The sequence below is a fragment of the Photinus pyralis genome, unplaced genomic scaffold (assembly GCF_008802855.1).
Source record: "Photinus pyralis isolate 1611_PpyrPB1 unplaced genomic scaffold, Ppyr1.3 Ppyr1.4_LG2, whole genome shotgun sequence".
Lineage (NCBI taxonomy): Eukaryota > Metazoa > Arthropoda > Insecta > Coleoptera > Lampyridae > Photinus > Photinus pyralis.
In genome coordinates this window covers 24,596,232-24,610,564 of record NW_022170403.1, presented here as the reverse complement: position 1 = coordinate 24,610,564, position 14,333 = coordinate 24,596,232, and the positions used below count along the sequence as shown (strand labels likewise).

The following is a 14,333-nucleotide window of genomic DNA, read 5'->3' as shown; positions in this document are numbered from 1 at the left end:
TTTGACACTTGCTAGATGCTAGATATTGCCAACATTATCGATACATTTCTGAGTTTGTTTGTAAGGTTACGAGTAACATTTCCATGGCAAACATGGAATTTCGAATAACCCGCCCACTTTATTTCGAGTAGAAACTAGAAAGTCGATATAATGTTATTTTATTTCCCTTATTTTCGACGCTTATTCAGAAAGTTTACGTTTGAACCCGAGCGAGCTTGCGAGGGAGTCCGGATGGATAAGGGTTATTTGTGTTTTACATATGGCTTTATAGGTTATATGGTTATCATTTTCAATGTCTCCGATGGTTGCATGGATTGCGAAATTTGTGAATTTTTTTTAATAAAGTGTTTGAATTTAACACACTCTCGTTAATCTCACTTTCTCCCGGACCTAATCCTATGACTTCATCCCTATAATATTTTGGGTTTTCCGCTAACTTTAGGGCTTCATAAGAAAAAAACTCACCGGCAAAATTGCATCAAACGTTATTAACCATACCATACAGTCTAAATGTTTTCAGGATTTGTTATTAACCATACCATACAGTCTAAATGTTTTCAGGATTTAATTTATGTCGTGTATCTATTTCGATATAATTTTAATCTCCTGAGTGCGACATCTTTTAATGAATATATTATATTCCTCAAAAACTTGGTACTGAGTAAGAAATTTTTTTAAAACGAATGAAAAATACTTTAACTGATGATTATGTGTAAGGGAAAAGTGTTGGTTGTAGAAACTATAGTTGTAGATACTATAGGCATTACTCCAATATCCGTAACTAGCACGCACTTGTAAATCTCATGACATGCTAACGTAAATTAAGCATCACTGTCATTGAATACAATGAACTCTGGGCATACAAATAAAATTTAACTGATAGTTAAAATGGCGTACAGTAATCAAAACCAAAAGCATTCAAATACCATTACCATGTAATTAATGAACTGTAGTAAAGATTTGTGCAATCATTGTCTACTTCATTAACATCAAATGTAACACTAATACCAAATGTGAATACCAGCCGATATTATCATCCAAACATAATGCCTAGTTATATTTCCATACCATAATCCGACACGATAACTAGCAGACATTTGTTGAAATTAAATTAATCCATGCAAATTCACGAGAATTGTACTTAGATTGCCCAATTTTTACAAATATTGAGTAACGTGGTTTGTCTATTATGGTACCGAGAGTATAAGCCATCCATTCTTTGTTTCAAAATAGGATTGTGTAAACTAAAAGTTCGATTCATAAAATAAACGCTACAGTATTAGATTCAGTCTCCAAATCTGGAACGGGCTCAATCCTGTCATGTAGCGCAAAAGCGTGATTGAACGTAGCAATAGATCATAAAGGATAATAAGAAATAAGCCTTTCGTTAAATACGTACTTATAACCGAAATAGCGAGATGTTGCGTACTTTGAAACTATTGTTATCGTGCATGCACCCCAAAACACTTATGGAAACCTTTCTTTCTCCCTCCAAAGACATAATACTGCCACCGCAATCACAATGAGAACGCGATTCGTGCCTTACTTCTATTTAAAAAACGAGAAAATCCGGAAATCGTTTTATGTCCCTAAAATTTAAAGTCATACGTAAAGGTTTCATTCGATTTTTTTTCTTTCAAATCTCTCTTCAACTCAATCAAACTGTAACTAACAAAAAATAACTTTCCCTTTCAGATTCAATTTATAGAACCGAGGTAAGCGGCGCTGTGTTGAAAATGCAGGAATTGGGAAAATTGCACGAACTAAAAGAGAAATGGTGGAAAGGAAAATGCGAGGCAAGTACCAATTCATCGTTTTGATTCCATTTGTATTCATTTTCGCGACATATTCATATTTTAGAATATAAGGACCTCATTTCCACCACGCCCGCGTCTTAGTAATTTAAATTTCACCTATATGTGGAGGAATTTATTCAATTTGGCTGAAACCGATTTGGGAATACAAAGAAATAATTATGCTTTCGTTTATCCATTGTTTCGAATCTCTAATTTTTCGCACATGGAATAACTGACTTCATAATACATTTATAGGTTTTGAAATTCAATTGAAAATGCCTGAGCCTCCGTGTGTTAGAACGATATGCAAAACATTAGAACGTTAAGTGGAAATTTATTTCCTCTCGAAACGCTTTTCGGGTCCAATTTCAGTAGAGTGACTAATTCGCCTGAAATTTAATCCTTAATTTCAGAAAGAAAGTTTAGAAACTGAATCAGCCGCTAGATTGGGCCTTTCAAATGTCGGCGGAGTATTCGTTGTTCTCGTGGGTGGGATGATAAGCGCTCTCTCGGTAGCACTTCTTGAGTTTCTATGGAACGTGAAGAAAACGGCGGTGCAGCATCACGTAAGTTATTCACAAACTAAATGCTATCCGCAGACCTATTTTCATATTGATTTTTAGTTAACACTACGTGAAGCTTTTGTTATGGAGCTTAAGTTCGCAGTTAATTTTAAAATTAGAGAAAAAGTTGTCCATAAATCCGGCGGATCTGGAAGCGAGTCTTTTTCTTAGTTCGAAACCAAACACTGAATGTCTAAATGAAGCCAAACTTAAAATGTGTGTTTTTATTATCTATTGTCTGATTCAAGTGTACATTTTAAATAAAAATATAGGTTATGCTTATGACATATTAATAAAATTGAAAGGGCAAGGGTTAGTATTTCAGAACGATTGCACGTCACATGACAATTAATTACACAATTTCATGCTCAGTGTATAACGCCAATATAAATGCACATTTCCTAATGTACCTAGTCATCCAAGTATTTCCATGATCGAACAATTTATACATGTATCAGTTCCTTCACCTTTAAAGATCGAAAATGCTCTGAACATTTAATAGTCTATTACGAGGATACACCTCTAAATCTACACTGAACGTAGTGCCACAAACTAGAACAAGATAAGAAGTACGATTTTCAATAGGTGAATTTTTGTCACTCAGCTTGCATACGGAAATCAGACTTTTAATCCGGCTCATATTCAATAGAACTGATCCTTGAACTCGTGGAAATCGTTTGGCGAAGGTTTGACATTGTCGAGTTAGCCAAGGAACAGATGGACAGACGGACAAAACCACCACATAAAGAGAATTTTTTTTCTTTGTAAAAATTCCTCTAAACATCTGATATCAGGTTGTCTTCACCATGTTCGTATAGAGGCCATTTTCGCATTTTGTATCTTAAATGTCATACATTCGAAGTGTGAAATATTCAAAAGCGAATGGGGTTACTAAAAATTATTGGTAATACGTAAGATTACAAATAGAGCAGTTTCACTAAAGTCAGGGTCAACACTTATCAGACTGCGAAAATTAGTTTGATATTTTCGTTCGACATAAGCGGTTCGTTTTGGTTAGAAAAACATATATAGTGTCTTTATGTCTTAAAAAAAGGTGAGTTAGTGTTTTTCTGACTTATTTCAAGATCTGGAGATTTATCTCAAGATCATACGCATACGCAGTGTAAGTTGCTATTGGGATGTGTTAAAATCTACAATAAGTAATAACTTTCCCAGGTAACTAGTGTTATTTAAGCGGTGACTGGTGTGTATATCTAGTTGTATAATTAGCAGTATCGAATCATATAAAAAAAGGGAGAGGCTTAAAATTAATATAGAATACTGGGTGTTTTTTGGGAACTTTAGTTAAACGTTTCTGGGAAAGCGAAATAGGTAGATTTTAGAACATTTGCACTTAGGAATTACTCTGGAGGCGGAATCCATAAATTTTATAAAATATTTTCAAAATCATAGCATTTCGGGAAATGCCGTCGTTATTTTAAATGGCATCAACCCATGTTTTTATTCCATTTTTAGATGCTGTGAAATTTCAGTGCTTTTGACACCCACATGTTGATATCTACAATAGATGTTTTAAAAAAAATGGCGGATGTAGACTTACCTTGAAAATTGGTTACATGGAAACCGTTCAAGTTATGACAGCCCATTTTACCAGTGCATATAGAAAGAATAAGTCTTTCTTTTAGTGTCCAAAAAAAAAGGTTAAGTTAAGTTAAGCGTACGGAAGCAAAGGGCAGGGCTGAAGAATCTCTGTCAGCCTAGGATAAAAAGTAATTGGCCTTATCTACTCCAAGCCACTGAATAAGCGATTTAGTCAACTTTCTCAAAATGTTTCCAAAATTGTTAAGAATATAAACATAAAAATGCAGCCTTAATTTGCTGTAATGATTCTTTAGTTGCAAAAATTTACTAAATGCAGAATGGGACGCAAAAAACCGCATCTAAATATCGATAAAGTTAACGAAAAACGAACACGGTTACGGTTAGGTATATTTAAAGCAACTGCGCAACTTTCCTTTGGGAAAATGCTCTAAAGAGATGGTGATCCTATCCGCTTTTAAATATCTATAATCAAAGCTTACCGAAACAATAAATGTTAAAACTTTGGATGTTTGAGGCGTTGTTATGTTCCGCAAATTTCAAGCTGTTGTGGAAAAGAGGGGATGTAGGTGTATGATGTATTTAAACACCCAGTGAGAACCCTACTTTTCAAATTCTGATGAGCGAAAACAAAAATTACATTATTATGCACTTATAACGTAAGAATAAACTAAATATGATTAAAGAAGCGCCCTAATAGATGCTCGGTAGCTATACGTGCTTACTGAACACAGACAGGGTACAATAAATAAAGAACTATCGCACTTTGAATCAAGCCAAATAAATTAAATGCACATCCCCTAATTCATTATTTTATACCCAATTCATTGTAGACGTCAACAGAAGATAAATTCAACAAAAACAAATTAACCCGTAAATTTATGATGAAAGAGATAACATTTCATTATAGAAATTGCAAAATTTAAGTGAAAAATAAATTTGAATTAATATATGAGGCGTGCCTGAATATAGTGAATGTGTATTACCCTAATTTCGTATCTGCTGTATTCATCACTACTGTTTTGTGGAGTAAACTTAGTCCTACCAATTTTTATCTGTTTTTTTTTATGAACTGAGTTTTCAGGTACTTCAGGTGACTTTTTATCGAACAACCCAAGCTGACATATTATGCGAGGGAGATATAGGTAGGTATATGAATTTAAAGCTTTAAATAGGATTACATTTTGTGTGACCCATCAAATTAAAGTTAAGTCTATGGAGTCTGAAACGGAAAGACATTCTCTTATTACCTACCCTAGATTTGTGTAGTTTATAAAGTCTCTAAATTAGTAATCAAGTACACGGTATGTTAAAAGTCAATAATTATTCGAACCTATCGTCGTCGTTTACTATACCTACACTATTTGTAATGGAGGTGCCATACATAGTTTTGAACTTGCATTGGTTGAGTTAAAAGACGAATTTATTCTTCCTAAATTAGGATCCAATATTTTGTGACTAAAATACATAATTCCTGAAGGTGATCGCGTTGTTTATGGGAATTTTTCGAAAGAAAAAAACCTTCGCCACTCAATTTTGGACGAGTTCGAGGATCCTATTGAATAGGTATAATTTTTTGTCATTGGTCTTTCCAAAAAACCACAATAAGGATCATTTTTACAATTGCTATTTTGAATTTCTATTAGTCGATAAAATTTCATCGGAAAGTCCCCACTTAAGAATTGCAATACATTTTTTATATCGCTTATAAACATCAAAAATAATAACGGAGCAAGATGAGCTCCTTGTGGTACACCTGATGTTACGACTATGGGTTTCGAGAGTATTTAACTACTTGTACGCTGCTCGTGAGATATGAGTCTAAATAAGAAAGAACTGGAAAGTGTGTGGATCGAAATTTGCTGTATCAAATGCCTTAGTGATAGGAACAATGCTTTAGAGTTTAGATCAGTGGTTCTCAACCTTTTTATAAATAAGGATCCTTTACAAGACTCCTTTAATTCTGGGGACCGAATCATTTGGACATTCAGTTGGTTTGAAGAAAAGGTTTCTTATTCTTCCACTTACCACCCAATTTTTTAGTGAGTTACTTGTTTGTTACATCCTGTGTAATCGAGGTATACATATATATTGTTGTGTGAACCCTGTATGTGCATTTCAATTATTCTTAATGTTAAAATTAGGGAATGGAATCCCGCAGCAAAATTTCTATCTTGGTATTTGTTGGATTTGGATCGTTAGACGTTAAATCCCTCAACATTTTAAATATATTGGGAAATACGCAATTTTGTTCATTTAACAAAATACTCTTAAACTAAATACATCATATTTCCCGGAAAAAATGCGTCATGTTGCCACCGGTGACTAATCTGTATGGCGCCTCCATGTATATGTGGATTTCTAGAATACTCGGTACTATAATTATATATCTACATTCATTTTACTGCTAAAGTCTTTATAAGCATTCGAAGAGTTCGACATATTGTCTATAAGAATAATGGTATATACCTTTAATAAAACAGTAGCAAAATCAGTCAAATTTGCGCATTTAGTTTTAGCAGACAATAACAGATGCAAGTTAGCGCGGAATTTTTGCATGAACTGCAACAATAAAAAGTGCGATATAGTCAAATTCATGGAGTTACATGGGAAAACGGAAATCTAATCCCCTACGTAGGTAGTATCTGCACTTCTCCGTTACGCGTTTTATTAACAAATTAAACATCGTCGTACCGGTAATAAGCTTGGTCGATAAATTCCGCAATCCTGCAAATCCCGCGGGATCTCGCTCTATTTACGTACGGGATTAATCTCACAACAATCCTCTAGGTATTTCGGATTGGACGCAAGATTCGATCAATTTTATTACGTGTTAAAAGACTAGATTTGCACATTTTGAAATAATTGCCTAGGATTTTCTCCGGTAGTAGATAAGATGTTATCGCGGCATAAGCTAATCAGTTTCAGAAATGACCGTATCGTTGAACGACGCATTAATTTGTTAAGGAAGTGGAGGTAGAAGTTGAAAAGAAAGGGAAATTGTTTTAAATAGGAGAGACGGGAGTGAGTAGTTGCTTCTTTAGTAGTGGACGTAAATCGTTGTTGAAACGCTTCCGTATTTGAGCGCATAAAAGACAGTTAGTCTTGTTTAATTGTAAAGTTCTGCAGACGAATGTTAGTTGTGCGATAAGAGATCTATACAATAAGTCGTTTAAAGTGAGTATTTAAAGTTGTGAGCTTTACGAAGGGGCTAATCTTAGATAAAGTGTTTATTAGATCCAAGCATGAGTATGCTGCATGTATCTGGTTTCCTCAAACTCTCAAATACTCACACATGATCGAAAAAGTGCATAAAAAGTTCATCCGAATAATGTTAGGTCAACACCCAATTATCCACATTTGATCTCTTACGGTATCCAGCTTAATTACTTAAATAATACTTTCGGCTTAAAAATAACGGGGTTAGAAACCGGATGGTTCATGGCATCCACAATTTTTGTCTTCAAAATTTTACATAATTTGATAAACTCTTCCGAATAACTTCAAGAAATTACCCTGAAGGTACCATTTCTTAAACTCAGGAAAAATAATACTATTTTTGCAGAGCAACACAACTACCCCCACTTATTAGGATCCTGATCAGATTAAATAAGTTCTCCTCAGAGAATAATATCGATTTTTTTTACGATCCCCTAAATGTCATAATAAATCAAATTAGATCCTAAGACCTAACGTATGTTCCTCCCCCAGTGCCATGTAGTTAGAATTTTCTTATTCTGTTTGGTGTCTGGTTAAACAAATAAATAAAACTAATTAAATAGTCGGAGTGTCTTGTTCTTCGAACGTTTGTCGAAAGGAATCCTTCCCATACGGTCTTCAAGCACCAATTAACGGCTTTTTTTCAACATCAAAAAGTCAAGTTTACATGTAACGAACCAGTGTCGTCTAAATCGAGATTCGAGTGCTGTAATTGAAGTTTCGAAAACAACAGCACCTTGCGTTCTGTGTTAGTGTTTATTCTATCGATCGCTTGTTGCGTGGTATTTGTTGTTTTCCCTGAGTGCCTGTTTTTATCCGCTTATTTGATTATTTTATATTGAATAAATTGGTTTCATCTATAAATGGCTAGTTTTGCGTTTAATCGAGTCCAAATTACGACCTAGAGAAGAGTTTCCATGTTAACTTTTTCTATTTCATACCCAAAATTACATCAGGTGTTAATTAAAAAGTGGTTAATTAATTCTTTGGAATTGTGGCTGTTGATGCTCCTTAATTTCTCAAATGAACAATATTTACGTCAATATCGAGATTCGTCGTGGTGGCTGGACGACCAGATTGAATTTTTTTATAACTATTTAGCAAATTAATTTTCCCACTTGTCAGTAAGTCCGTTAAGGGCACGGATGGATAAAAAACCAAACTATTATAGCTACGTAATTGAAATTGACAAATTATAATTTCAAATATTGTCACTCACTAAAATACGTAATCGTCCATAGCAGATAATTAGCAGGCAAGTGTTTTAATTAATAATGAACCACAAGGTATGGTGTTTTTCAATCTGCATTATTAACTAACTTTTGTACAAATCAGAGTTGGAAAACGAATTACAGCTTCGGTCAACTGCTGTTACTCGAACACTATTCCATTTGATGTTTATAATTTTCTACCCTCTAATTGTTTACATAACTGAATAAATCAGTTACAAAGAGAGAGGAGTGAGATTTGATTGTTTTAATTAGTAGGGCCAGTAGTGGGATAATTTCAAAAGTTAAAGCAAGACAATAGATGTCATTAACAGATCACGTCCGCCATAATATTTTAATTAATTTTGACTGTGGACTGGTTCTGACACAATGGTAATTTAATTACGAAATACCAAGATTTCATCTCAAAACAGTCTGTACGGTTAAATAAATTAACAGTGCGAGATTTATAATTAACATTAAATTGGTTCATTTTTTGCACAAATCTGAACTTTAGTAAGTAACTTAGAGTTACGATAGAGAACATAGAGAACAAATGGATATTTGAACTTGGATAGAACTGATGATTATAGGGAACGTAACTCTTAGTTGATCCAAGCCATTTCCCGACAAACACGATTTAAATGTACAACGTAAGCACAGTCGATGGGACCGTCTTACTTAGTTCGATACATCGAATTGCGATTTATCACTTTCACATCGGAACATTTAATTTAATCTTTTTAGAAAATTGCGATTTCGATTTACTGTACCACTGCGTTTGATGTATTCGCCTGTCCTAACCACCAAAAATATCGTTACGTGTGTAAATCAGTTTGCCGACAAACCAGTGATCCATCAATTCGACTGACACACACCTCAACTCCATAAGAACTGCAAGAATATAAAGCGTAAGGGTTCGTTAATATTTCTACTTTCCCCTGGTATCTTATTTGGTAATTAATTGTTCAGTACATAAATGCCGCAACGCAAGGTTGCTAATATGAAGCATATCCCAGCAAATCTCAGGACACTTATTTGGATTTAGATGACTCGCCCTTTCAGAAAAAAAGTGCGTTTGTCATCAAATATTATTCAATTTCTTAATTATTTAATCCAATTCGATCGTAGTCATCTTCATGTAGACGTGCAGTTCATTTAAATTGTGATATGCGTGGAAAATCTTTTGAGCTTTGTAGGTTAGGCTACAAAACCGAAGGTCGGGTGTTCGAACCTGGGCTGAGGTAGGAATTTCTCATCTGTGGCAGAGATAGGAATTTCCTTAGATCAGTTTCGAGCATTCTGCCGGCTCTTCCGAATTAGGTTTTCTCGCAGTTTTCCTAATTCGTAAGGTAAATATCGCAGTAGTATAGAACAACTTAAGACCTTCTGCAGGGGCACCTCTAAAAAGCGTTATACGGGTCAGTGTAATAGAATTTCACACGCTACGTTTATTTTATTGCAAACGGATTCCGTTATCTAAAACTTGCGCCACTGACATTCTTATTGTCAATGTCTATTTACGAAGGTTAGTTTTAACTAACAAGGAATTGGCAGGAGACTGGGGGACTTTTGGTATAAGAAGTCACCCCTACATCAAGTCCCACCGACCTCTTGAAGACGGCGGATCGCTCATCTATGGTGGGTAGGGCATTCTATTGCGCTTTGGTTAAAATTTTAATGATTTTTTAGTAAAAAAAGAATGATAAACAAAGGTAGTAATTATAATGCTATTGTATCAGTATGTAATCAAACGTGATATCAAGGAGTCGTGGAAAATAATTAAAAAAATTACCTTTGAACTTCAATTCACAACCCCGTGAGCTCAAAAGGGAGCTTTCTGACTAATCTGTAACAGATGGCAACTTAACCAAAAAATAGGGATAGTGAATAGCGCGGCATATAAAATATTGAGGTATAGCAATTCACTGAGAAAATCCGATACTAAACCCTAATTAATACTTAGTACAAATAATACAATTTGCGTTATCTAACCGAAAGAAAATGTTTGACTCGACCACGGATATCCCGTACAATTCTGGTATAAACGTATGAACGTGACGCTAAATTCGAGAAAAGTACTTTACGTTGCACAGATGCCGACCCGTGAGGCACAGGGGGCTAGAAGCGCGACTGCGGTACTAAGGGTAAATAAATAAATAACCAATTCAAAATTATAACAGGATCACATGAGCAAATTCTTCGGAGTAAAGCAAATAACGTAACTAAAGCTCGTTGATATATGTATGTCTCGGACCAAGTCTCGGTAACCTCAAAATATAATTCACAAAGCAACGATACTAATATCGGTATAAGACAGGCAATCTGACGGATACAAAGTAATCAAGCTAAGAGAAATTGATTCTTGGTGTCACAAAATCGGGTCTCGGAAGATATACTCTTCGTAGCGAAATAAGTAGTGTAAGTAAAATCAGATATATCGGAGCAATTTACAAGATTAATCTCCAAACGTTTTGTTACACTTGCGGTTACAATTCAGGAGCATTTCCAGGTATAAACTGCGAGTAGGTAGTAATCTTGGTAGAATGAAGTAGATTCGCCAGGTTAATATCGTAGTAGAATTTTTCAAGCCGGTAACGTAGAAACATCCATCGCGTGACGCGCGCTAATACCAATCCTAATAAGATGGCAAGTTCAGGTAAAACTGCGGTATCACATAGCGTAGGTAATAACCAATGAGTAATATCCAGGTAGATAACGTAACAGATAATCCAAAAGAGAAAACGATGAGAACTTAAGAGAAAAGTACAGTACACTCTCGATAATGTAAATACGCGTTGATATGAACATCTCGCTAATGTGAACATCAAAATTGTTAACATTGGACACCGCATAGTGTGAACAGCGGCAACCCCCGATAATATGAACTGCGTGAATACCTGCGCCCTTGCCATTTATCATGTAAATTTCCATTAGTCTATTTATATCACTTGATTAGAACGTTGTGTGTGGTTGTGCCATAATAAAAATGCCTAAATTACAAAAAAAGTGTCTACCTTTAAGTGAAAAAGCGCGCGTTTTAGATGACCATAATAGAGGTATGAGTGTTACCTCATTATCTAAAAAATACGGTATTGCTAAATCTACAGTGTGTTCTCTCAAAAAGAAACAACAAAACATTCTTAGTGGTCAGTAACATGTTGAAACCTTCAAAAAAATGCACTCTCAAAAAATCGGAAAATCCAAAGTTAGAGAAACAATTATACAGCTGGTTCCTCAAGCAAAGGGAACACAACTTACCGATCTCAGGAGAAATGATTAAACAAAAAGCATTAATGATAGGCAAAAATTTAAACATTCCCACATTCACTGCCAGTGAGGGTTGGCTTCACCGTTTTAAAAGTAGACATGGTGTAAGATTTTTGAAAATTACTGGCGAAAGGTTATCCTCTAATCCCGAAGTGGTCGATCCCTTCAAGCAAAAATTTATACAAATGATGGAAGAGCACAGTCTTAATTCTAACCAAATTTATAACGCCGACGAGACGGGATTATACTGGCAGTTATTGCCAGATAAAACCTATGTTTCCATCAATGAAAAAACTGCTCCTGGAATGAAAACATCAAAACAGAGGATAACCTTTTTAGGATGTGCAAATGCTTCTGGCCTCCATAAATTAAAACCATTAATAATCGGAAAATCTAATGCCCCAAGATCCTTCAAGAATTTCAAAAATCCTTTGATCTACAGGAACACCAAAAAAGCCCGGATGACAGGTCAAATTTTTAAAGATTGGTTCTTTAAAAACTTTGTCCCGGAGGTGAAATCGTTTTTGCGAAGCATGAATTTGCAACAAAAAGCAGTTTTACTTTTAGACAATGCGCCTTCTCATCCATCTGCTGAAGAACTCAAAACTGCAGATGGCATGATTTTCGTTATGTTCCTCCCCCCAAATGTTACGCCTTTATTACAACCTATGGATCAAAATATCCTAAGACTTACAAAATTATACTACAGGAATAGCTTGCTAAGCAGCATCGCAGCAAGTGAGGAATCAATAGCCACAGCACTAAAAAAAATTACATTGAGAGACGCAATTCTTCATCTGTCGTCTGCTTGGGATAAATTAACACCAGCCACTATCAAAAAATGCTGGAACGTTGTAATGCCTAACAATGATGTGTCCGACAATGCAGCTGATGATCCCGATGACGAGGTACCGCTGAATATTTTACAACAAAGATGGAGGAACGAAAATGTTGATATGCGTAGTGTCTGTCGTAAGGGATACGATTTCACTGCTTGATGAAGTAGCGCCTGCCGAGTACGAATTCACAGATGTTGAAGTATGGAATGAAGATTTAAATCAAGAAAACACAATAGAAGTGGAAGATTAATCAGACAGTAGCGAGGAAGAAGAGAACGAACCACCAATCGTGAAAATAGCACATGGTGCAGTATTAAAAGCATTAGATACCACAATAGAGTGGTCAAAACAAAATGCAATTCACATTAGCGACTTAATGGTTTTGAAAAAGATCCATGAAAAGGCTGTAATGGCAAAAATATCACAAAAGAGACAGCAAACGAAAATACAAGATTATTTTTCCAAAGAAATACCCAAATAATTACATATGTACTCACTTTTTTTTAAGAAAATATGTACTTTTGTTATTTTTATTTTTTCTATTAAATACATAATTATGTATATGTATAAAAACGCAAATTTTATCTTATTATGCACACCCCCCTTAGTGTGAACAAACTCTATAGTCTGAACATCTGTCTGGATTTTTGTGTTCACATTATCGAGAGTGTACTGTATACACAAAGTTTGAGGGATGGTAAAACCCTAAAAAACGTATTAAGAAAAAATGCTAAGTAACATACCTCGTACTGTTTATATGCAAATGCAAATCCGTAAAACCGCTTCAATAGAGCACAGCCACAGACATCAAAAATAGAAAGAAAAACCACTGCAAAGATATACATATGTGCATGTAACCAATACGATCGCCGAATTTTCACAGAAAGGAAAAGAAATGCAACTGCGCGCAATACCGAATTAATGGAGGGACAGCATTACGTGGAGAAAGGTACAAAGCGTGAACTCTAGCGGTAAGACAAAGGAGTATTGTAAAAGACATTTATAACACTCGGGTGGCCTCTAACGGCAAAAATGAGAACTATGCAAAAGAACTCTTACTACAAGAATAATTTACATTTAAAAGGAACAAAGGAAATACCTAGATGACATCAGAATATCGAATATAAACGAGAATAATAATCAAAAAGTTTCTTAAATTTAAAGCAGGAATGTCAATCGGTAAGAAAATAACGTTTACATTTTGTTATATGGATGTGAGACTTGGACACTTAGGAAGACTGACAAAAAAAGAGTAGATTTCAATTGCTAATTTGATCTTGATTGTCATTCAAGTTTAATAGATACCCGCTTTATGGCTTTATTACTGCTTGCCTCGCTTGTATTTTTCCTAGTTTTTTAGCGCCTTTTTATAAGAATTTAAAAAATGTGCTATTGTTTGCGTTTTGTCCGTCCGTCCGGACCCACTTCTGCCGTTTCGTACTACTTCTAGGGAAATGGTCCTAGAGTCTTGGAATTTTTTGCAGTAGGTAGCCTATACCTTGAAGGTGTGCCAGACGGCCATCAAATGTCGCTGTCTAAAAGGGGGGCCCCCCACGAATTGGCTAAGCATAAAATGAAGATTATCTACCCAGAACAAACTACCGCTGAGAAGTTTCTCAAGCTTTTCTTTTATTCGGTGAATGTATTCTTATATTCTTATATATTCTGTTATTTCCTAACCCTGAACTAATTGGCCGCTTATGCGGCGGGTGTCAGATAAAAGCTGCTCCAACTTAATCCACCGTTATAGGGTAACCACCAAAGTGAATCTCATTCCAACATGAAATATTTCTCGTCAAATCAATTGTGATTCTTTCCCGGAAATTGAACATATTTAAATCGCGGTGGTTGTTTATTGCTGGAAAACCGTTGCCTGGA

At 35.1% G+C, this 14,333-nt stretch overlaps 3 protein-coding genes across 8 annotated transcripts in view; all 3 read left to right on the top strand.

Annotated features, from left to right (window-relative positions):
- Positions 1–2,646, top strand: part of LOC116163247 (glutamate receptor ionotropic, kainate 2-like) — a 103,011-nt gene extending 100,365 nt beyond the window's left edge. For all 5 annotated transcript variants that reach the window (XM_031477113.1, XM_031477112.1, XM_031477114.1 and 2 more), the window contains 3 exons: positions 1,696–1,796; positions 2,210–2,362; positions 2,420–2,646. In XM_031477113.1, coding sequence (XP_031332973.1) covers positions 1,696–1,796; positions 2,210–2,362; positions 2,420–2,530 — 365 coding nt within the window. In that variant the 3' untranslated portion in view covers positions 2,531–2,646. The remainder of the gene's footprint in view (positions 1–1,695; positions 1,797–2,209; positions 2,363–2,419) is intronic.
- A 717-nt stretch (positions 2,647–3,363) lies between these two features.
- Positions 3,364–14,333, top strand: part of LOC116164590 (palmitoleoyl-protein carboxylesterase NOTUM-like) — an 88,736-nt gene continuing 77,766 nt past the window's right edge. Inside the window, exons 1-2 of one of the 2 annotated variants that reach the window (XM_031478784.1) lie at positions 3,364–3,563; positions 5,004–5,064. The gene's annotated coding sequence lies outside the window, so the exon portion shown is untranslated. The remainder of the gene's footprint in view (positions 3,564–5,003; positions 5,065–14,333) is intronic. The other variant, XM_031478783.1, reaches the window with a different exon arrangement.
- Positions 11,118–13,134, top strand: LOC116164592 (jerky protein homolog-like). Its single transcript, XM_031478785.1, has one exon. It carries the CDS (start codon positions 11,505–11,507, stop codon positions 12,612–12,614), a length of 1,110 nt encoding a protein of 369 aa, XP_031334645.1. The 5' UTR covers positions 11,118–11,504; the 3' UTR covers positions 12,615–13,134.

Bases quoted from the DNA above. Each gene is read 5' to 3' on its own strand.
- LOC116164592 (XM_031478785.1), top strand. From the start codon at position 11,505: ATGTTGAAACCTTCAAAAAAATGCACTCTCAAAAAATCGGAAAATCCA.